This window comes from Balaenoptera borealis (assembly GCF_965194805.1).
Source record: "Balaenoptera borealis genome assembly, chromosome: 11".
NCBI classification, from domain to species: Eukaryota; Metazoa; Chordata; class Mammalia; order Artiodactyla; family Balaenopteridae; genus Balaenoptera; species Balaenoptera borealis.
The window spans coordinates 97,564,699-97,588,201 of NC_138868.1; the positions used below are offsets into that span (position 1 = coordinate 97,564,699).

Genomic DNA, 23,503 nt, shown 5'->3' on the forward strand with positions numbered 1-23,503 from the left:
TCTCTAATGCAGGCAAAGAGACAGAAATACGTATTTTCATGCACTGATACTCAGAAGCAAACAAAAAACACACAAAATAAACAGTTTTTACTTCAAATGCATGCACGTATATCTAAAATACTTCCGTCTTCTTGAGATGAGGTGAATCATTGCAATTAATAGGCTATGGTGCCTATATAAAAAGGTAGTACGTGTCATTAAATTACCTGGGCATTCCTTAAACCAAAATTGTATATGCTTAACTCCGAGGATATCTAGGTACATTTTGCCACTTACCCTCTCAACATTTTGGATTCTAGTATCATGGTCCTAAGCTCACGGAACAAAGGGCCCCAGTCCCTGAGGCTCCTTCCCAACAGATGGTGTCTCTGGGGTTCCATGGCCCTTGTTCAAGCCACTGTCTCAGGAGGGTTGGTCAGGGGCTGCAGAAGCCCCCTCAATAATCATGGCCTCTCTCCCGCAGTCCCCTCTCTGCTCCCAACTCTGAAACTGGCTGAGAAGCCAACCCAGAGAGGTTCCATGAAGCCGGAATTCTGTGCAGCTGAAGCTCATTGCCAGGTCTCTCTCAGGGGTGGCGGCGGGGGAGGTGGGCGGAATCCAAACTAAGAGAAAGAAAAACAGGAAAATTCCATAAGTGGGAGCTCACTTTGCTGGCTTCCTGGGTTATCCTGCAGTTCTTCTGACCCACGAGGCACTCACAAATGTGTTCATCACATTGTATTTAAGCATCTTCTCTCCTGGAAAGCCTGGATGCTATGTTTTTCACTCCTTCTTTCTCAAGTACCCGGTGCCCCTTCTCTACCTGCGTAAGCCTCCTCGTGCAGCAAGGCCTGGTCAGGCACCCCCAGCTTTCCCGGACCAGCCTGGACCAGCCCTCCTCTGGTCTCTACCTGCCGCAGACATCTTCTTGGCCTGTGGCGCTCATCCCTTCATCCTGCATTGCGGCTGCTTATGCACACACCTGACTTGTCTCCTCTTCCAAACACTAGGCTCCAAGCCCTTTCGGTTTGTACCTGCAGAGCCTAGCCTCATGCCTCCTCACACTAGGGGGCACTCAGTGCCGAGTTAGTGACGAGACAAGCTCATTCTTACAGGGTTGCAAATACCCGATTACAACTTCACGGGTCATGCCTTCCAGAGGTATGTGCTTTAACTGGAATCAAAGCCTTAAGCTTTGCCCTTCTCATATGAGAGTTTCTGGCCTGGAAGGGTGAGTCCCGGAGCTGCAGGAGCACTGACCCTAAAGCCGGAGTCTCAGCAGATGCCCGCTCAGCCGGCAGCACCATCATCTTCCTCAGGACTTTTGGGATCCAAAGGCTTCACATTTTCTTTCATTTCAGAACCTCGTCCAAAACAGACAGATCAGGCCAGAAGTGTTTTGTTCATTGTACAGATGAAGAAACTGAAACTCTAAGAGGTTTGTGATGTACCCAGAGGCAGATCTACCATGAAACTAAGAGAACTTATGCTCCAGGGTCCTGTAGGGCCCCAGTAATAAGTTCACATAGTCAGATGGTATTGGTGATTTGGTAGAATACTACAGTTGATCTGCAATCAATTATGGCTTCTCTTCTTTTCTACTCAGATGTGCATTTGGGGTCTGGTGTGCATTTGGATCTGACTCAGGATCCCCCAAAGTGAGTGAGTGATGGATCCGTTCGATTTGGGATTGGTGAGATATATTTATGCGTCGAGAATGGTTAGCACTACTGTGTAGCCATCCCAGTGTAGGGAATGGCTGCAGGAATACGACCACCCATTGGGCCAATTCACTTGGCTTTGTGACACGAAGTTGCAGGGCCCAAGTTGTATCACAGCATGATTATGGCCTGAGGTGCCTGCACTTAGAGATGTGTGTCTTGGAAGAGAAACCAGGTTGGAAATGTATGGAGCCAGGAGCTGGTGTGTAAAATTGTGAGCAGAAGAAATGTTAAAAAAAAATTTTTAAGGCATTATAGAGGTGTGTCAGGCAGTGATTTCACACAAATATTGTTATTTGTCCAGATTGTGTGATACCTGTGGTATTTGTCAGTTTTTTCAGAATTTGTAATTTGTGGCAATTTCTTTTTAGCATCCTAAATAATCACGTTTGTACCTCATTTTGTATTTATAGTTGTGTATTGTTTTCCTTAAGGAGGTCCCTTCGAATGGTCTAAGCTTCAGGTCCTACAAAACCTGAGTCCATCCCAGGGACTTGTCCTGGGTCAGACCACGGAGGCTGAGCTGGGCCAAGAACCAGGTTTCCTGGATTCTGGTCCAGGGCTCTTCCCACCACAGTCCCTTGCCTCAGAGTGTCACACGATGTGTAATTTATGTGTTTGTACAACACTGCACACACAGAGGATGCTTAAAAATGCCACAGCCCCTGAAGAGATTGTCCTCCATAGTGAAGGGGAGGTCAAGGTCTGGCCCATGGAATTGGCCTTGACTTGGATGTTCAAAGCCCTCTTCCTAGGAAATCTGGCCACTTCAGTCCACAAGCCAGAGGATCTCAGGGGTGGAAGACAGCTTAGAGTCCCCCTCTACACCCTTTCTGTGGGACAACGCCCCTCCCATCACTGGGACGGAGTCACCAGCATGAAGGACTGAGATGCCCCTCAAAGCCCAAGGGTTGTGGAAGACACCAGGAAGCCCCTCCAGCCACGCTGAGCAGAGAATGTCCACCTGCCGGGGGGTAAAACCACAGAGCCAGAGTGCCACAGTGGTGGGTGGAATGCTGTTTGGGATTGCCAAGGGAATGGGGGACACTGTGTGGGAACGGTGGGGGGGGTACCAGCCCAACAGCCATAGACTAGGCGAGGAGGCTGGCCGGCGCCTTAGAGCCCACCTGAACGGCCCCATCTCACACCCCCCAGCTCTCTCCACCCCACCAGATAGGTGCTAACAGTCCCTGGTTAAATGCTGCCAGGGACGAGGGGCTCCCTGCCCACACAGAAGTTCATCCTAATTTCACTCTCTGTGATCACGTACACACACTTTTCTTTACGGAGCCCAATCTGCCTTAGCCCGCCGGAGCTCACGGGACCTGCCAGATGACAGCTATTCAAATATCTTACAACAGCCACCATAGCACAGCCCTCCTACAAGCCTTCCTTTTGCCAGGCTAAATATCGCAGTTCTGTCAACCTCTCCTTTTCCAACATAATTTCCAGACCCTTCCCTCTCCTGGTTTCCCCTTTTGCACATATTTAACTTTAATAGCATCTCTCTTAAAAGCAGAATGGCCCCAACACTCCAGATGAGATCTGAACAGCTCTGAGAACAGGAACTGTCACCGCCTTGATAGGTATTCGACCTCCTCTGTGGCTCAAGATTTGATTGGCTTTTGGGGGCCAACACGCCAATAAAGCTGGGCCTCTTTCCCATGAACTGCTGCTGACCTGTGACCTCGATGTGGATTCTTGGGGACGGGGTCAGGGTGGGATGCACGATTAGACACATTGCTTGTTGACCGCTGGGAGAGGAAATGCTGCCTGGGTCAAATGGCATCGCTTACACACACCGGCTAAGACTCTCAACCACCCCTGAAGTCCTAGCTCAGCCCCAGTGAGGGGGGCAGACTCAGCTGAGAATGCAGGCACGAGGAGCGGGAAGCCCAATTTCAGACCACGTGGCATGAAAGCGTAGCATCTCTACCACACGTGATCATACTTAAACCCAGCTGAAAAGGCGAAAAGATCTTACACTGCATTTCCCAAGAGTTTCATGAGAAGAAAATAGGTGATATGCAAAAAGTGAGTTCTGGTCAAATAGGTTTGGAAAACACTGGAATAACCAGAGGTAAATAGGTTTCTTTTACTGTAAGGACATCCCAGAACCTTTAAAACACTATTGGGTGTTATGGATACAGTGTGAGGTATTTGGGAAGGTTTCCCACTTTTCCTGGTCTGAAACCTCTGTCCTTTCACTGGCCGCTGCCCACCCTCGACTCAGAGGAAGCACATGTTGTAGGTTTATTTACACTTTCAGCAAGTTTGTGCCCGGCCCCTATGTAAGGAGCTCCCAGCATCCCTGGAAACTCTAAGGCAGGTCCCTGCCCTGGGGAGCTTGTGCTCAGCGGGGAAGGAGACGCATAGAGGACAGCATGCGGAGGTCTGTATGCTGAGCCTAAAGGTCAGAGTGGGAAGGGGGCTGGAGGCCATCTATTGGGAGCACCCTGTGTCACAGAGGAGGAAACGGTGGCCGTGCAGCTAAAGAACATCCAGGCCGTACAGCCTGAAGGTCAGTGGCAGTGCTTGGATGCAGGGTTCCTGAATCCCAGGCCTGCACTCCGTCTACCGTGACATTCATGGCCCAGGTCGTGTTGTCCTCTGTCTCCGGCCCACCGACTGGGTAGCCCTGCCCACCACTCCATCCTCAGTAGCCACAGGGTTGGGTTAAAAGACTTTTAAGATCCCACCTAGGGCTGAGATTCAGTTAGTCTGTGAAGACAGCTGCTTAAGCTCAGAGAAAGGAGCGGTTAGGAAAAACCAAGGCAGGATGTGAGTGGGCCTGGCTGATGGGAAGAGCCTAAAGAGTCAAAGCTGGATGAAAATGGATGTACCAGGTGATGGGAGAAGGGCATCCCTGTGGGGGGTTTCATGAACCTGGCTCTGTGGTGTGTGTCTGCCCATCTGAGATACCCACGCACCTGGCACGAGATGGTCCAGGGCTGTGTCTTCCAAGACTCATGGTTAGAACCTTGGAGCTGATCGAAATGGCCAATTGTTTGTCTGAATCAGCCAAAGTAGCTTTTTCTTTTGGCAAATTATAACCAAAGCCATGGACTCCTAATAACGATTTTTATTATTGAACCCTGCTGTGGTCCAGCACTATGCTAAGTACTTTAGATGCATGATCTCAGTTAGCCCTCCAAACAACCTATAAGACTGGCATAATTATTATCATCCCCATTTTACAGATAGTGAAACTGAGACACTGGGAAATTAACACAGCTAGTAAGCGTCAAATGCCCAAGCCTTGAGCAGGGCTGGGTGGTCTGACCACAGAGTTTTCTTTCTCTTTATTGCTGTCGGTGGTGGTTGGTAGTATCTCTGCTGTCACATTTTCAGAAAGGTTTTAATACGGAAAATTTTCAAACATATCACAAGTAGAGAGAAGAGTATAACGAACTGCCATGCACCCATCCTCTAGGGCCAGCAATTGTTGACTCGCGGCAATCTTGTCTTATCTGTATTCCCCTACCACCCTCCCTTCCCATCACCAAGGATTGTTGTAAGCAAATCTCATGCATTATATAAATCCATTCGTAGATCTTTTAGTGTGCGTCTCTAAAAGATAAGGCTGAATTCTTACTGTCAATCACTACACTTTATGCCATCCTGACTGAGAAGTAGCTTAGACCAGGCACACCGCCCTCAACCCCCAACACACACGTGCTGGGCTTCAGGCCAGTCACTGCCCAAAACAGCCGAGCTCATGGCAATCTGGCCAAACAGCCTCCCTGAGCCTCCTCAGACGGTCTTACTGCAGCTGAAGCCCCTGCCATCAGTCTAGCTTGTCTGGAGCTGGGGAACACCAAGTCTTCTGCCTGGTGGGGTTGCTGCCACAAGGACAACAGTTCGGACCAGCCTGGACCTGACCCCCCAACTCTGGCCATGCCCCTAATCCCAGTTCCTATCTCAGGGCGATTTAGCATGCTCTCTTCTGCCTAGGAGAGAACGGCTCCCCACTCTGCTCAGTCTAAGAGCAAGAGGTAGGGAGGAGATGGAGCTGAACAAAGCACCTGGAATCAGAGGTTCACTGTGCCTCCCATGAACTCACTTTCCTCATCTGTAAAACGGGAACATAACACCTACCTCATACGGTGGCTGTGAATGTCCAAGGAGACAAGTTTTCCCCACTGGGGTTGGGCTACCGGAGGATGCAGTACCTGACCTGGCCAGCAGGTGTCGCCCAAAGACTAGCACCTGTAACCTTGAGGAGGGGCGGGGTGAAGTGGGGCGGCAGCTGCTCCATTGAGAGGATTATCTTTCCATATTAGATCCGGTTGCACCTGGGGGAAGTGGAAGAAAGTTCAGCCTGTGGGATTTCTCTTTAGAAAAGTCAGGTCTGGGGACTTCCCTGGTGGTCCAGTGGCAAAGAATCCGCCTTCCAATGCAGGGGATACGGGTTCAATCCCTGGTCGGGGAACTAAAACCCCACATGCCGCAGGTCAACTAAGCCCGCGTGCCACAACTACTGAGCCCACGCGTCTCAACTAGAGCCCGCGTGGCGCAAACGACAGAGCCCACGCACTCTGGACCTCGCGCACCACAACTGGAGACGAAAAAACCCGCATGCCACAACTAGAGAGAAGCCTGTGCACCGCAACGAAAGATCCCGCACACCGCAACTAAGACCTGACACAGCCATAAAAGAAAGAAAGAAAGAAAGGTCAGGTCTGTCTCTACCCGGAGTTAAAAAGTGGAGCTGTGCAGCCTTCAAAGCATGCTCACAGGAAGACCCCACAGCAAGACAGGCATCAATACCTCCATTTTACAGATGAGGAAATCGAGGCTGCCAAGAAGCAAGTGACTTGCTAAAGGTTAAGCAGCCACTAAATGCAGAGCTCGGACTCCAGCTCAAGTCTTCTGCTTCCATATTCTAGCACTCTGCTGAGGCACGTCCTCAGAGGCCAAGCCTTTGAGGGGACTTGGGACTGGCTGGAAAAAGTGTAAAAGGTACGGGTGCTCCCAAAGCCCCTGGCCTGTGATATGCTGTCCTCTGAGAGCATCTCCCCTCTCTGGGGCTCAGATTCCACTGTTCAGCAAAGGACTGAACTAGATCAATGGTTCCCAAATTCAACTAATCAAATGCACCTACGCGCGCACACGCACACACACTCACTCACGATGGGGACAGCGAGACAGAGAGAAAGAGAGATTCCAGATTACAGAAGCAGGGATCTGTATTCTACATATCCCAGGTAATTTGAAGGTAAGCAGCTCAGCATGGGTCTTAGGACTGGCATTTGGGAAACACCAGACTAGAAGATCTTCTATGGGTTTATGTTCTGTAGTTTCATAAACAATTTCCACTCAAGCTTGTCAAAATACCTAACACAGTGCCCAGCGCATACTTGATATTTAAATATTCAATATATATTTTGCTGAAGTATACTGAAAAGCATGCAATCGAACACCCAACCCAATGAAAACCTTGGTTGACATTGTTGCTTCATCCCACAATTAAAACCCACTTTGCAAACTCTTCTACACTGCTGGTGGGAATGTAGATTGGTGCAGCCACTATGGAGAACAGTATGGAAATTCCTTTAAAAGTTAAAACTAGAATTGCATATGATCCAACAATCCCATTCCTGGGCATATATCCAGCAAAGATGAAAACTCTGATTCAAAAAGATACATGCACCCCAATGTTCATAGCAGCACTATTTACAACAGCCAAGACAAGGAAGCAACTTAATGTCCATCGACAGATGAATGGATAAAGAAGATGTGGTACATATATACAATGGAATATTACTCAGCCATAAAAAAGAATGAAATAATGCCATTTGCAGCAACATGGATGGACCTAGAGGTTATCATACTATGTGAAGTAAGTCAGACAGAGAAAGACAAATATCATATGATATCATTTATATGTGGAATCTAAAAAAAGATACAAATGAACTTATTTACAAAACAGAAACAGACTCACAGACATAGAAAACAAACTTATGGTTACCAAAGGGGGAGGGATAAATTAGGAGCTTGGGATTAACAGATATGCACTACTATATATAAAATAATTAAACAACAAGGACCTACTGTATAGGACAGGGAACTATATTCAATATCTTGTAATAACCTATAATGGAAAAGAATCTGAAAAAGAATAGATATACATATATGTATAACTGAATCACTTTGTCATACACCTGAAACTAACACAACATTGTAAATCAACTATACTTCAATTAAAAAAAAAAGAACGTAAAACTTTAAAAAATCCACATTGCATTTCCGTAGCGGTTTACGGCTTACAGATCTTGTTTACACACATGATCTCATTCAGTCTCTTTAATGGGCATTGTGATTCCCATTTTACAGATGAGGAAATTGAGGTTCAGAGACGCTAAGGGACTTGCCCACTGCTGCCCAGCTAGTCAGTGGCAGAGCCAAGCTCCAAACCCAAGTCTGTGTAGCCCCACCTCCAGTGCCTCTTCCACCGCACTATTCCTGCTTTTGCTTGTTTTCACTGCGTGGTTTCAGGGGAGGAAAAACATCAGATCTAGAAGAGAATGAGCCTTCCAAAACTCCCTGGAGAGGGCAGTTTAAAAGCCCAGGAGCCCCCCTCCCTCTGCCTGGGCCCTGGCTCTGCCCTCCGGAGGGGACATCCCACTGCCTGCACCCTGTAGTCTCTGGTCGCCTGCAGATGCCTCCATTCCCAGGTCTCTGCACAGGGAATCTGGTTATCGGCCTCCCCCTAGCATCATGGGACGGGATGGGGGTGCCACAGGCTCAGATTCTCCACCACACTGGCTGCCCCTCACCCCAGGCCATGCCTCACAGTGAAGCTGGGATCTGGGCTCACTCCCTGCCCCAGCTTTGTCCATATGTCTGTGTGTCCTCTAAGAACCACTGGGAGCAACAGACCATGACCTCTGACCCAGCCCTCATTCTCAGCTGAGGGGGCCGAGGTCCAGGGAGGGGCCGGCAGAGTGGAGCCGCCCGTTCCCCTGGCCCCCAGATGCTGGGCCCAGCCTCTTGCCTCCTCCATGCAGTCAGCTTCCTACCACCTTGTCTGGCTCTTCCCCCGGTCCAACGCGCACACGCACAAATGCACATACATGTACACGGACACTCACACACAATCTCTCACACACCCAACACACACAGAAAGTTTTTCCATAGACCCTTCCGGATCCCAGCACAGTAGCCATAGACCACCCTCCACTGGTCTCAAGGAAGCGGGGGAGCCCATGGCCAAGCTGGCAGAGGGTCCGGGGGCAGGGCCTCCCAGGATGGGCCTGGCCAAGTCCCCACTGTGGCCCAAAGGGTGCTTAGGAGGGTCTGGGGCTGAGGGTGGACTCAGGAGCCCCTGCCTCCTGGCCGTGAACAGTGTCCTGAGAAGAATGCACTGGACGGTAAAGCATTATGGTCAAGGGCTGGGATGCCTGCAGGGGTCCAGGGAAAGACAGCAGCATCCAGTGTCAGCACTGGGAGAACATTCGAGAAAGTAATCACGGCAGCCACTGGTCACCGAGGACTGGTCAGGAGCAGGAACTCCACGAGTCAGACATTGTTTCTCCATTTTGGGAAACTGAGGCTGAGGGGGGACTTGCCCACAGTCCCATAGTCCACAGTTGGCCAAGCCAGGGCTCACATCCGGGCCAGCTGATTCCAAAGCCTCTGATCTTAACTGTGATGCCAGGGACAAAATGCCGGCTGTCACTGGGACGGGCCCCTGGTAGCCCCCTCCCCGTCCACGCTCCATGAGCGCTGCCCAGCAGACACACTACCCAGCCACCTGCCCAGACTGCAACGCCCAGCAGCTCTCCCTGCCCCCGAGAAGCAGGGAAGTGGTAGGTCCAGCTGTGGGTAATCACTCATTCATTCCTCTGGCCAGCCAGTCATGTGCTCAGTCAACAGCAAACATTTATTGAGCACATACTCGGATGGGCGAGGCACTGGGGATTGGTGGGTAAACCATCAGACGCCACCCCCGCCCTCATGTGGCTTGTAGGCCGTGCAGACAGACATAAAGGGATGGTCAGAATGCCAGGAGTTACGGGGTCCCCAGCAGGTCCCCTGGGAGGAGGGGTCAGGCAGGGTCTAGGAGTAGCCGAGGCCCAGCGGGGCTCATCCCACTCATGCTCGGGCGGGCGTCTGAGGACTGAGGCCACGCCCTGATGATGTGACCCACTGCGTCAGGAGCAGATGGTCCACGGACATGAGACCTGAAATATTACTTACTTCGGCAGGGATGGTGGGCACTCAGCTCCCGTGCAGGCTGGGTTGGCACAGCTGTGTTACTGATTGATAGGCCTTTCAGGAAACAAAGGCCACGAGAGAATTCAACACGCTCCTGGCTCTGGGCCAGGCTAGCCTCATCTCCTTTGCTTTGTCAAGTGTGTCTTTTTGTCTGCCTTCATTACTTGCTGGGCGCCTCTGTTTTAACTACTAGGAGGGAGCGAGTGTATATTTGTGTGTGTGTGTGTGTGCGTGTGCACAGGCGCACACCCAGCCTCCCTGAGCGCTGCTCTTCTGGGGGCAGGAGGTAACAAAGGGACCAGCTACAGGTCCCCACTTATCCCTTCCCAGAACCCCTTGACTTTGAAGCCAACGCCTGGAATTTTTGTCTTGTGTTTGCTTTTCCCAAAGCCAAGTCCAGAGGCAGCTGAGGGCCGTCGCACGGTCCCACAGTGGGCTGAAGGCAAAGCTGGCAGTGAGGCCAGGTCCCCACCGTCCCCAGCACGGACGGCACTGAGCTGCAGGTGAGGTTCTGGGGCCTCGAGCTGCTGCCCCAGCCTGGAACTGCCCCTCTTCTACGCCCACTCCGCCACCTCACCTGGGGAATTCCTCTTGGTGACACCAAGGAAGGCCTTCAGGGAAGCAACAGAGAATTTCTTGAAAAGGGAACCGAGTTTAAGAGCTCTGGAGACCAGCAGCAGCCAGGAGTGCCCCAGGGCCTGGGGAGGGGTGTTGGGGGATCACGCAGGTTCAGGGCAGGCAGCCTCATAAGCCCCCAAAATAAGCTGCTGAATCAGAGCCTGGGGAGCCGCCACCCCACATGCAGCGGGTTCGAGTGCCTTTCAGGTAGGAGGCCCTTCCATACCTGGGAAAACCCCTCACCCTGGTTTCTGCGGCCGCCTCCTTAGGTCCCCCCAACCCCCAGTGTCAAGCTGAGGTCATGGGCACCAAGGTCCCAAGTTCTAAACAGGATCTCTTCCCAAGCCCTCAGTCACTCAACTGCAGACGACATTGAGTGTCCCCAGTGTGGGAGGGGGACACCGAGGCCAAGGGGAGGGTTTCCTCTAAGGCTGGGTCCCTCGGGCGCCACGCTGGCTCTCCCAGCCCAGCCCCGGGCTCCGCGCTGCCCTCCCAAGGCCCTGGAGTGGGGCTGCTGTGGGCCTGGCCCCAAGCCCAGGCCCGATCCATCTTCTCAGCCAGAGACTCACTGAGACGACAGGACAAGGCCGGGCGGCCACGGCATTGGCCTCTGATCTCCCCTGGCCGAGTGTTCGTCGGGAGGACAATGAAGAATGAACGCCTGGCAAGGAGCGGGTCACTGCCGCCCGGAGGCCCTGCTGAATTGCAGTTCAGACCTCAGCTGCCTGGGGCCGCGGATCAACAGGGAGGCCATTAATCTCTCCGGCAGGGATGAGAGCGGGGAGGGCCTGGGGGAAGACTCAGCACCCCCCTCTGCCCTGGGCCCCTCTTCAGCTCAGCATGCCCACTCCCTTGGGCGAGATAGGACCAGTGGGGTTGCTGGGGGGGGCGGGGCTGGTCTTGGGGCCGTCCTCTCCTTGCCCACCTCTCTCCAGGTCCTGCTCATGACGCTGATTAACTCAAACTATGTGGGTGGAGGTCTCATGATCACCCTAAGGTGAGGAAGATGTGCAGATCACAGAGGGTCTCTCCCTTCCAGGAGGAGTGAGGAGGGCTCGAGATCCCACAGCCAAGAATTATCCCAGAGCAGGGCAAGTGATACACCTGAGGGGTGTGCAGACAGAATGAGAAGAGCTCAGGGCTTTCCTGGGAAACCAGAGCCCCTGGCAGACCGGGAGCCCCCTCCTCCCAGCAAAGGTTCCACCAGCCCTTAGACTGAGTTGAAAACCTGTTTGAAAGGGATTTGGAGTAAGACACATGCTCCTTCTGGTGGTGACAAAGGGAATTGCATCCCCTCAGACTAAGGCTGCTTTTGTTGCTGTTGTGTGATTAGAAGTAATTCATTCAATCACTTCCCAGCCTTGGTTGTTATTTGTGACTTAATTTGTGTATGAATTGTGGAAAATCCCGAAGTGAAGGTTCAGTAGCTCCCGGTCCACGTGACCTTAATGGAGTGGGAAGGGAAATTGTTGATGGGGGCTCTGAATGTCACCTGGATCTGTGGTTTCCGGCACTGGCTGCTCTCCTGGGAGCTGGTTAAGCATCACCTGGCATGGGCCCACCCCAAGGTTAATATTTGATAGTTCTGGAGGGGATGCTGGGTAGCTAGTGCTTTGACCAGCACCCCAGGTTCTCCAGGGTGACAGTCTGGAACCTGGTGGAGCCTCACGGTTCACAAGGACAGAGGGCTTGCAGCAGGGGCAGAGGCCGAAATGACTCACTCAGGACAATTTCCCTCCAAAGCAGCTGGAACTGCCCTCTGAGTTGGCAGCTCAGGGCCTGTGTATGGAACCTTCTAGAAACGTGACTCCTCTCCAAGGTGCTTACTTCTCCTCAGGCGGGCCGCAGGCCAGGAATACCCCTCCTCCTGTTCACCTTGCTGCTACATCCAAGAAGCTTCAGGAGCCCCTCTCCTCCCAAAAGCCCCGCTGGCTGGACCTGCCCCATTCCCGTTCATTTCTCCCACTGTCGTGGATGGCTCCAGTGTCTTGTGTATGGAAATACTGAATTCTATTTAGGGGTTTGGCCTCTCAGGATTTATTTGTCATGGGTGAGCCCACATTCGGAGCAGGGTGTCACAAAGACCTTGGCTCTGAGTTGTAAGAATCAGGCTTTCCCCTCTGTGTCTCCCTGGAGCTTCTCCTCCCAGACCACGGAGTCAGTGAGAAGGACTCTGAAATGGGGGGGCCAGAGACCTGGGTTGTAGCTCTGGCTCTGACACAGGCTGGCAGTGTCACCTGGACAAGTCACTGCCTTTCTCGGGACCTCAGTTTCCCTTGCTGAAAATTGAGGATTGTTTATTTTGCTCTCTAGGGGCCTTTGGTGCTCAAGCATTCTGTGAGTCTGTGAGGGTTGGTGGTCCAGGCAGCAGTGGATTAAGACAAAGAGCTCAATTCTCAAGCAGAATGCTGCCTACCCTGCCTCTGGTCCCCAAACACGCCCTCCCTGTTCGTTTTAAACTCTGCTAACTTGCTGCAGTCTCGGATTCCCAGGCCAGGCCCGCCTCCTTCCCTGGCTGCTCCCAGACCCAGATGAGTAAACTGGACACTAGGTGGTGCCATGATCCCACCATCCCATCCAGCCTCTCGCAGAGGCCTCTGCAGGGAAGGGAGAGAGAGGGAAGAAGGGCTCCTGCCAGGGGGCAGAAACTGCCTGAGGGGAGCAGGGTGCTGGGCTGCCAGGGGGCCACAGGCATCAGGAAGTCAGGCACTGGCGGCAGGGCCAGCCTGACACCATCCTGTGTTGAAGTTGTCCTGGGTGAGTGCCTGCCAGAATGGACAGGGGGCTGGAGGAAACGGTTAACAAGGGGCCCACCCTCACTGTCCACTTTCTGGTCCCTGGCCCTGGGGTTAACCAAGTCAGCACCCAAATAGGTGGATGAGCTTAGGTCCAGCTGAGGCCCCCTGGCCCCACGAGTGGAAAGGGGGTGGCCGGAGCTTAGCACCAGGGTCAGGAAGGGGATAGGAAGAGAGCGTGTGTTGAGGCCCCCACCTGGACCCCTAGACCCACCCATCCTGGCACGTTGGTGCACCTGGGGAAATGGCAGAGCACATAATATGGCCACAAACAGCTACAACGCTGGCAGCCCAGGGCATGGCTGCAGCTTCTCCCACTGGAGAGCTCCAACAGCCCCACCCAGGGCCTGGGACGATGACCAGGCAGCTCCAACAGACCCAGCGGCTTTGAACCTGTGACCTTTGCCTGCCCGGCTTTCTCTTTGCCTGGCATTTGGAAGGCAGGCTGAGCCCTCTGTTCCTGGGGTCCTTGGCATCGCTAGGAAAGTCCTAGAGGGGATGATACTGAACTTCTTGCTTAAGTAGGCATGGGCACCTGAGCGAATAATTGAAAAACAAGGGACCGGGCTGTATTGACTCCGACTTGGAGGAGAGGATGGTGGCAGTTACAGGAGAGAAGGAGGGAGGGAGGCAGGCCAGGGAAGGAGCCGTCTCTGAGGCCGGCTTTATTATTAGCACGGGGTGGGAGGAGGCTATGCCCACCCAGGGGTCATGCAGAACTCGGGGCTTCCTTCAGCCCGAGGGCCTGGCAGTCCCGGGGACAAAGACCTATAGCTCAGGGAGGGCTTCCCAAGCGGCCCCGGTGCAATGGTGGACACGGCTGGCTCTGCAAAGACAAAGACAGGATTGGGGCTGTGAGGGGGCAGAGGTCGGGACTCTCATTTCGTTCCTTATTCATCTTACCTCTCTCTGGCGTGTCTCGGCAGCCTCCCTTGGCTACACATGCCACGCCAGGCACTTGGCCATCGTTTAAAAACACATGAGGGTGACAGACGCCTGGCTGATGGATGAAAGACCCTGAAGTCCTTCCCAGCTCATCCCCACCTCTTCCTTATTATCCACAGCCATCCCGGGCCACCACCCTTGCCCGCCCCTCGCAAACCTACCTCTCATTATAGCTCGTCTTCGTGAACTTGCCTGGGATGGAGGAAAGCAGACAGGTAAGTTGTGGGGGGGGGGCAGTGAGTTCAGGGGCCCCTGAAGTTGTAGACCCTCCTCACAGGCCTCAGTAACCGAACTCCTCGACCTGCTCCTCCCGCCCCTGCCCCGCCCACCCCATCAGTCACCCAGGCAGGCACTCACCGGTGCTTCTTCCTGCCCCCGCAGCGGAATCGTCTGCCTTAAAGAGAGAAAGGAGGTTAGTTTTCCAAGGAGACCCTCTCTGCCCTGGAGGACTCAGCTCTGTATTCCCTCCTCCCTCTCACCTGCCTGTACCGCTTGGTGTTTGCCTTGGAGGCCACAGTTGACTGTCTCTCTCTATATATAGGGCTGCACCATAAGCATTCAGAAGCCCAAGTCAGTCAACTGGTCAGTCAACAAACATTTACTGCAGTGGCTCCGTGGGGGACTGTGAGGGCACTGAGAGTGGTGCTGAGCCTGGGCCATGGTGGTGCCCCCCTGCGAGGTGCTGGGCGTGCACAAGCTGCTCAATAAGCTCTTGGAGAAGAATGGCAGGAAGTCCAGAGCCAAGACCCCTGCTCCTGCCCATCTGCCTTCCACCTCCTACGTGCTCAACACTGCCACCAGGGAGCCTCCAGGAATATCGGGGAGACTGGCCACGTCTGCAAAGCGCAGCTGTCAGGAGGGGGGCCACCACCCATGGATGTGTTAGAATCCCAGGACACGGAGGTGTATCTGCTACATTCTCTCTCTTCTTTTCATTGGTGTGTTTCTGTGTATGTTTCTTCTGGTTTCACCTGAACAAGTCCACGAGCATTTATTAAGCTCCTGCTGTGTGCCTGCTGGGGCTGGGGCTGGAGCCAGGGCCCTTTTCTCCCCTAGAACACCCCATGCCTACGCTGGAGCCTTCTGAGTGCTTTCTTGGCTGCTGTGTCTTTGGCTGCCAGCCCTAACCTACTGAGGCAAGTGGGATCATCCCCATTTAACAGATGAGCCAACTGAGGCCCAGAGAGTAGGGGATCCATGGTAAACTAACAGGGGTGCCTAAGGCCTCTGGCTGCCAGGCACGGTTGCCTTCCGGCAGCAGGCAGGGGGTTGGGGGCGGGGGGTTGCAGCTGAACCCTCTCTGCTTCCGATTCAGCTACGGAACCTCAGGCAGCTTGCTGCCCCTATCAGGGTGGGTCTGGTTTTTCATCTGCAAAATGGTGACATTGGTGGCCATCCCTCAGTGTTGCCAAGAGGATTAAATGGGCCGAGATGTAGCTCAAGCCAAGAAAGCGTCCAGATCTGGGGGAGGGGGTGTCCAGTGGAGGCTGGCTCCCTCCCTTGGCCTGGCTCCGCGTGCACTGGAGCTTCCCAGGGCCACTGGAAGCCAGCTCTCCCATCTCCACAGCCTTCCCCCCAGCATCCACTGGAGGGCGCACGGGAGGAGGAAGGAACCTCCTGGGTGGTCTGAGGACCAAGCAGTGGGGCATCCAAGACTCCTCTTTCCATCAAGGTGGCCATCCGTCTCCACGTCCTGCGTGGGGGAGGGGAGGGGATCCGAGAAACTCACTTCCGCCTTCCGGGATCTGGGAAGGGGGTGAGAGGGCTCTTCCCCCCAACCCGACCTGAGAAGCCAGTGCGCTCAGTGGCTTTGAGATGTGTCCCCATCAGCACCCCACTTCCCACACGAAGCCCCCACTTACTGAGGATGATGATAAGCCCCACGATGAAGGCCAGGGCAGCGAAGATCAGGCCCCCGTTGCGGACAGTCTCATAGTCTGAGAGAGGAGAGGGCAAGGAAGTGGGATGAGTGATCCCAGACCCCTCCCCGCAGCCAGCCTGGCAGCAGCCCTACAGTAACTGGCGAAGGTGGGGACACATAACCCAGGGCTGGGAGAGGCCAGGAACCGGGGTTACATGGGGGGGGGGGCGCTCAGGAAGGGTGGGGAGGAGGGGCCCACCAGGCTCACCATAGGAGAATGGGTCCACGTCCTTCTTGGGGCTGCCACCTGAGGAGAGAGCCAAAAGTGGGTGAGGGGTGAGTCACCTCGTGGTGTGCTTCAGCCACAGGAACAGTGGAACTCCCGTCCTTCCCATCCCAGCACCCCTAGGGGTCCAAGGGGGCCAGGCGAGGCTGGTGGAGAGACATCCAGGAGCAGGGGCTGCTGTGTCTGCTAACGCCACTGCCCCACTGCCCTAGATGGCTCCCGACAATCGGCTTGGGACCAAATACCGTGCCTCCAAAGCAGGGACCCACGATCCCTGTGGAGGCCTCTGGCACCTCTGGGAGGGGCTGGTTCCTTCCTCTCCTTGCTTCATACAAAAGTAAGAAAAGGCCAACAGAGGCATCTCCCGTAAGACTCACCAGCAACCTCTCTCCGTATGACTAATCAACTACAAGGTACTTAGCAAGTATTTGTGAAGTGAATGGATGAATAAATAAATAAATAGAACCTTAACGTTCACTGAACAGAAGGAGGAAACTGAGGCCCAGTTTGAAGACTTGTCTAAAGTCCCAATAAAAGTTGGGGGTGGAACTGGGTCTTGGACCCATGTTTCTAGATTCTTCTCTCCTACGTTGCTATCCTCAGGGGGAAGCAAATTTATTTCAGAAACATTAATATATTGTGCTTACCATGTGCCAGGCTGAGGCTAACAAAGCAGTAGCTTATTTAGCCATTGTAACAACTCTATGAGGCATTAATATTCTTCCAATATAATCCATGAGAAGATGGAGGCACAGAGGGGCAAAACAACTCACCCACAGTCACACAGCTAGAAAAGGGTCAACCTGGGAATGAACCCAGGCAATTGGTTGTTAAGCATCTGGGTGCTTAACCCCTTTGCTGTGCTGCCTGTCACATGGTCAGGAGGAAGGAGACATTTCAAGGCCAAGTGGTTCAGTCCAGTCTCCAGCCCCGAGCAGATATGGCTCTGCTTCCGGCCCTGTAAACTAAGCGTACTCACCGTTGGGCAGCTGGAGGGCACCTGGCCAGAGCTTTTCTGCCACGGCTAGGGGTGGCCCCTTTTCTCTGCCCTACTTGAGCCCCTTCTTGGCACTAGGGAAGCAGTACCCAAGGTCAAAGGAACGCACCAGTTGGCACCTCCCAGGCTGTGCTGAACTGTGCCCTGGGCCATGGGGCCCGGTGAGTCCAGCTGTCCTGGCGGTACAACCCCCCTAGGCCAGGAGAGAACAGGCTAGAAGGGGTCTGCTCCTGGACCTGTAGGGCCTGAGGCCAAGGGAGCCTATGGGGGGCCCAGGCACCCGTCACCATGCAGAAGGCCTCCAAAGTTGTCTCCCCAGATTCGGTTCAGGTCTTGTTCAAGGTCACATGGGGCATCAGTGTCAGAGCCATGAGCAAACTCACAGCTCCCCTCAGCATACCAGGGACCCGTCTCCTCCCTGACCACCTCGTCTTGAGCCATTGGATGGGCCAGTCCTCACCCAAAGCCCTCATCTTTTCTAGATCTGGCTCTAAGACCACCACGGACAACAGAAGGCCCACTGGATTCCAGGCCTGATCACCCTCGTTCGCAGGATAACTTCTGGGCATGTGTCCTGAACTTGGGGGCTCTCACCCCAAAGCCAGCCTGAGAAGGCTGAGCAGAGGGGCCCACTCCTGCCCCAGCCAGCCTGACCCCCATCCGCCTCCTGCTCTGAGCTTAGAGAGTCCCAAAGATACATGGAACCAGGACAGATGCATGCCAGAAAGTCAAGATGGAAGCTCACTGCTCCCCACCCCCCAGCAGCTCCTACTTGGGACCCAAGGTTCCACCATTCAAGCTAGGTTTCTTTGGAGTTAAGGTGGGATCCTCTTTTAAAAGCAAATTTTCTTAGCGGGAAGGTTGGCACGGGATGAGGCAGGGGCGGTGGGTACTCTTGGAAGGCAGGGGTGCCAGGAGACGGAAGAGTGGGGTCCTGCTCACCCTCCAAAGATAGTCCGAGGCACCTAATGCTTCACACGCACACACGCGCGCACACACTCACCATCATCTGTCGACAGTCCTGCCATGTCCCCCCACAGACCGGGCACGTCCCACTGCCCTCTTCCCGCTGCCTCTGCTTCGGGGACAGTGCCTGGCTGTGGGGTGGCCAGGGATGGGGGGGGCATTAAACATTAACAGTGCCAGGTAATATTTACCCTGGTCACAAGAAAGGCCCTGGCGTGGATAGCGGGGCTCCTGCTGAGGCATGAGGAGGTGCGGGGGCAGCAGGGGCAGGGAGGGGCTGGCCGGCTTTCCAAACCCTCCCCAAGGAAATTTCCAGAGAGAAGTGCCGGGGACAGATCAACCGTGGTGTCCTTCCCCCAGCCGGAGAGGTCACGGCTGGGGCTGTGACAATGGGGAAGTGGGAGTTTCGAAATATATTCCGGGTATACTACAGCCTAGGGGGCAAGGTCGGGGGTCCCATGGAAGCCCCTGACCCTAGCAGCTGCCCACCTCACCCACCGCTATGGAGATCGCTGTTTCGGCTGATGTGTCTTGTCTGGCACTCGAGGCTCCTCTGCGGTGGTCCCGGGGTACCCGGCCCCTCCTGCCTCACAGCCCACCTGAGCCCCCCATGCACGTTCACACCTCCAGGCCTTCGCTGCCTGGGAACGCCCTTTCCTCTGTTATCTTCTTCATCCAGCCAGGCTGCATCTAACAGCTCACAGCTCACTCAGTGTCATCCCTAACCAACCCCTCGTCTCCTGCAGCCTCTGGCACTTTCCTTCTCCAGCCGTGAAGCACAGCTTCCGTGCCAGTTTCCCACTGTTACACGGTAGGCTCCCTCGGGAGGGACCAAGCCCTGCCACAGGGAGAGCGCCTTGTTTTCATGATTTGCAAATCACGTTCCTATTAGTTCCTTGCACTTTGTGTTATTTCCCCATTTTACAGACGAGGCATCTGAGGCACAGAGAGGGTAGGGCCCTGGCTCAAGGGCACACAGCGGTGAGAGGCAAAGTGGAGACTGAGAGCCACACCCTCAGCTTTAGGAATCAGGAAATTTCCCACACTTCCAAGGCCTCCTCCCCCCCTACTGTGGCCCTATTCACCTTGGGGACCGCAGCGCTGGGTACTCCATGGATGCTCATATTCCTGGCTGAGTTCTAATCAATCGAATTGGCTTCCAGGAGAGACTGATGCTCAATTGTAGCCAAAGGGCCAAGGTCAGCAGTCAGTGTCCAACAGGGGTGGGTTAGTCCTTCAAAAGGACTCCATCTATTAATCTTCCTGGAGCAGTGGCAGGGGATCAAGGTTTGAGTTCACTTCCTGGCTCCTCCACTTGCTAAATATATGGCCTCTGTCAAGTTACTTAACCTCTGTGTGCCTCAGTCTCCTCATCCGTAGAATGGGTTGTGATGAGGAGAAAGTGAGATAATGAGGTAAAGGGTGTGGCAGGGGGCCTGGTACGCAGTAAGTGTCATTATTGTTACTGTCATACGCTGTCAGACCCAGAAAAGCCAACCACCTTCCAGCAAAATGAACATGAGGGTGAGATGGAAAGAGGAAATGTCACGGCCTGCAGACCAGGAGCCGAGACACCCATTCAGCTCTTCTGCTTTCAGGGCCAAGTGATGAATATTCACGAAAATACAACAGAGATAACATTTGGTAGGGGCTGAGCATGTGTCAAGTTCTTGCATGCATTGTCCTGCTGAATGCACGTTTGCTCCATTCCACAGATAAAGAAACTGAGCTGGTCATTGACTCCACAATGACCCTGAAGGTGGCCAGGGCAGCACCATGATCCCCACTGGGCAGCCCAGGAAGACTGAGGGCAGGGAGGTTGAGGGACTTGCCTGAAACACCCAGTCAGGGACAAAACCAGGGCTAGAAAGCCCCCGTGGCTGTACTCCCAAAACTCCTGGGGCCCTCCACACAGACACTGGTACCTCCTTATTATACATTATCTTGGTATCTTAGTACATTTTGTCTATCTTTGTAAGCCACTGTGGATTCTTTCTGGAGTATAAAAATAGGTGGAAAGTTGATAGATAGATCGATAGATTGATGAATGACTATGATAGACAGATGATGATGATGATGAAGATGATAGATGGATAGATAGGTAGATAGATAGGAGATGATAGAAGACAAGAGAAATAGGGAAAGCAAATCAATAGCTGTGTTTTTAACTCTATATGCAAGGCACTGTTCTAAACACTTTACAAAAATTAACTCATTTAATCATCACAACAACTCTATGAGGCAAGGAAGGCATTATTATCATCCCCATTTTATAGATGAAGAAACTGAGGTACAGAGAAGTAAAATAACTTGCCAGAGGTCAGGCAGCTACGAAGTGGGGGAACCAAGCTCTGAACCCAGCAGTCTGGCTTCAGAGTTCTTGCAGATGGACACACAGACAGATGGACACACAGACAGAAAGGGGGCTGTTGCACAAGTTGCCTTCCCAGCTCTTGCAGCTCAGAGATGCTGGGAGCAGAGATGAGGGCACGCCCAGGACCCATACCGAGATGCCCTTGTTTACAAATCCTGCCTCTCCTCGTTTCTGCTTTTCTCGTACTTCTGGGGAGCTGGGGGTGCACTTGAAAGTGATGGGGTGGACACCTGTGTCAGAGTCTGAGAAGGTGGGGGGGTGGGGTTCAGGGGACTCACCCAGGTACCACCTGTCCATGGCAGGAGCTGCTGGCTGTGTCCTCAGTGGAAGAGAAAGTTATGAGGTGCTAGTGACCCAGGGCCTGGATGGGAAGAGTGGCCCTCCCTCCCTCCACACCCCAGCCGAGCCCACGGGCAGGAAGAGACAAAGGCAGGGAGGAGGGACGGGCAAGGGAGCCCTCATCTCGTGCCTGCCTGCCTGCTTGCCAGCTTGCCTGCCTGCCTGCTGGGGCAGGCTGGGCCAGGATCCACGTGAGAGTGGGGGAGATTCTCTGACCTCCAAGGTGACCTGAGGAAGGGGGAAGCTGTGAGCCACAGCAAACAGTGGGAGCGGGAAGGCAGAGCACTGGGGAGAGATGCCACAGCCAGCAGCCTCCACGTAGCCCAAGGTGCCTGCAAAGGTCACCAGGAGCCAGGAGGGCACTGGCTGGGGCCACAGCCAGTGGAATCAGAGCCCTTGCTCTCCACCTGCCCCTGAGGCAGCTGAGGGAGACACTCAGGGGCACATGTGGGTCCCCCGGAGCCTTTACTCAGTGACACCTCACTCCTCCAGCCCAGTCAGGCCTTGGCCCTGATGATCCTGCCTTGAGGGCTTGTTCTCAAGCTAGGAGTCCCCTGGGACTGGGCAGAACTGCAGCAGGTCCTTGGAAGCTGCCCTGGGTGGGGAGGGAATGTTTCCAGGCCATGGCCCGGGGCCCGTGGCACCAGCTGCAGCCTCCTGTGTCACCCCGGGACATGGGCAGAGATGGGGAGCCGCTGGGGCTGGGAGCGGGAGCCGGCGTGTGACCCACCCTTCCTCAGCTGGGACCCGCCACTTAACCCCCAGTGACTTACCTGAGGCTATGATGTCAGATCCGCCCAGCGGCCCAGCAGGAGCTACCAGCAGCTTGGTGAGGCCTCTGTGGGCTGCCAGTTGGTGCCACAGTGCGGGGTGAACAGAAGACAGCACTTCCAGTGGGAAGGCAGGTATGGAGGGCCAGCCTCCCAGCTGGAGCCAGGAGCCAACAGTGGGAGCGGGAAGGCAGAGCAGCCCCTACCCTGGCTCAGCCAAGACCCTGTTCCCTGGCCACTGAGGCCCCCTGACAGGGCCTGGAGCAAGGCTGCAATAAGCACTCTGACCAAGGGGGAAGGGGGAGGGTGGGATGAACTGGGAGACTGGGATTGACACGTATACACTATTAATACTATGTATAAAATAGACAGCCAATGGGAACCTACTGTATAGCACAGGGAACTCTGCTCAATGCTCTGTGGTGACCTAAATGGGAAGGAAATCCAAAAAAGAGGGGATATATGTATACGTATAGCTGATTCACTTTGCTATACAGTATAAACTAACACAATATTGTAAAGCAACTATACTCCAATAAAAAAATATATATATATAAGTGGCCACAGAGAAAGAAAAAATAATAAGCCGTCTGTGTGGCTCACTTGGGACCACAGGATCTTCCTCAGGTCCCTTCCTTGTGGGTCGCCCTGCTCGGCCATCCCAACACAGACACTGAAAAGCAGGGTCTGGGGGGTGCTAGTCTGGCCCCAGACACTGACCCTTGGCCCTGGTCAGATGACACCCTCCACTCGGTCCCTCCTTAGCAAAGCTTCCTGCCCTGAGGGGGTGACCCATGACACCCCCTCAGAGCTGCCCGGGCTGGGAAACACTCTGGAAATAGAGACAGGCAGGCCTGGAGGGGGTTGTCTGACTGGGCTGAGATCTGTCCCAGGGGGCCACCCACCCCAGCAGGCAGCCCTGCCTCCAGGCTCTTCGTCCCTTCCCCATGAGGCCCACCTGCCCAGGGACCCAGCTTCTCACAAGACCAGGCCTAGTCACCTGTTCCCAAGTGGAAACCTGCGTGCTCACGGCCCAAAGCGCCAAGCAGACATTCCCCAGGCTGGGCACTTGGAGAAGTTCCTAAATCTCGGGGCTAGATGGGCCTTTAGTCCCAGTCTAGTTTCCCAGTCCAAAAATGTCAGTGGTCTCAAGAGTGGAGACCTCAGCCAGAAATACCCCCATCACACACACATACACACACACACACACACACTCCCAGACACTAACGCTCTGAAGAAAGACATCTCCATCCCAAACAGAGACACTGCATCATAGACTAACCAGAAAGGGCCTCCAAGGTCATCCCACCCAACGCTCTCACTTCACTAAGGGTTCCCTCTGAGGGCTCAGAGTGTAAGCCAAAGCCCTTTCTGTGTCCTAGAAGCCCGTCTTTATCTGGCTTCTAGATAAAGGTCTGACCTCTCTGACCTTGTCTCCAATGACTTCCCTGCCCCTTCTCTCCACTCCAGCCATACTGGTCTCCTTTATGGTCCTCTAATCCTCCAGACACGCTCCTGCCTCAGGACCTTCACACTGGCTATTCCCTCTTCCTGAAGACTCTTCCTCCAGAGAACTTCCTGGCTGAATTTTCTCAGGTCTTTCTTCAAAGACTGACTCCAAAGACCCTTCCT

The 23,503-nt window shown here is 53.9% G+C and overlaps 1 protein-coding gene and 1 long non-coding RNA gene across 2 annotated transcripts; both read right to left on the bottom strand.

Moving 5' to 3' along the window:
• Positions 1–67: 67 nt before the first annotated feature.
• Positions 68–11,456, bottom strand: LOC309606230. The gene is made up of 3 exons (XR_014231708.1): positions 11,108–11,456; positions 5,799–5,995; positions 68–602 (listed from the first exon to the last, which is right to left on the bottom strand). It is a non-coding gene; the product is annotated as an uncharacterized lncRNA (long non-coding RNA).
• Positions 11,457–13,880: 2,424 nt separating this feature from the next.
• Positions 13,881–21,175, bottom strand: FXYD2 (FXYD domain containing ion transport regulator 2). The gene is made up of 6 exons (XM_082343045.1): positions 21,041–21,175; positions 16,408–16,446; positions 16,141–16,215; positions 14,636–14,672; positions 14,440–14,470; positions 13,881–14,159 (listed from the first exon to the last, which is right to left on the bottom strand). The coding sequence occupies exons 1-5, from the start codon at positions 21,057–21,059 to the stop codon at positions 14,446–14,448; spliced, it is 195 nt and encodes a 64-aa protein (XP_082199171.1). The 5' UTR covers positions 21,060–21,175; the 3' UTR covers positions 13,881–14,159; positions 14,440–14,445.
• Between the last annotated feature and the right edge of the window lie 2,328 nt (positions 21,176–23,503).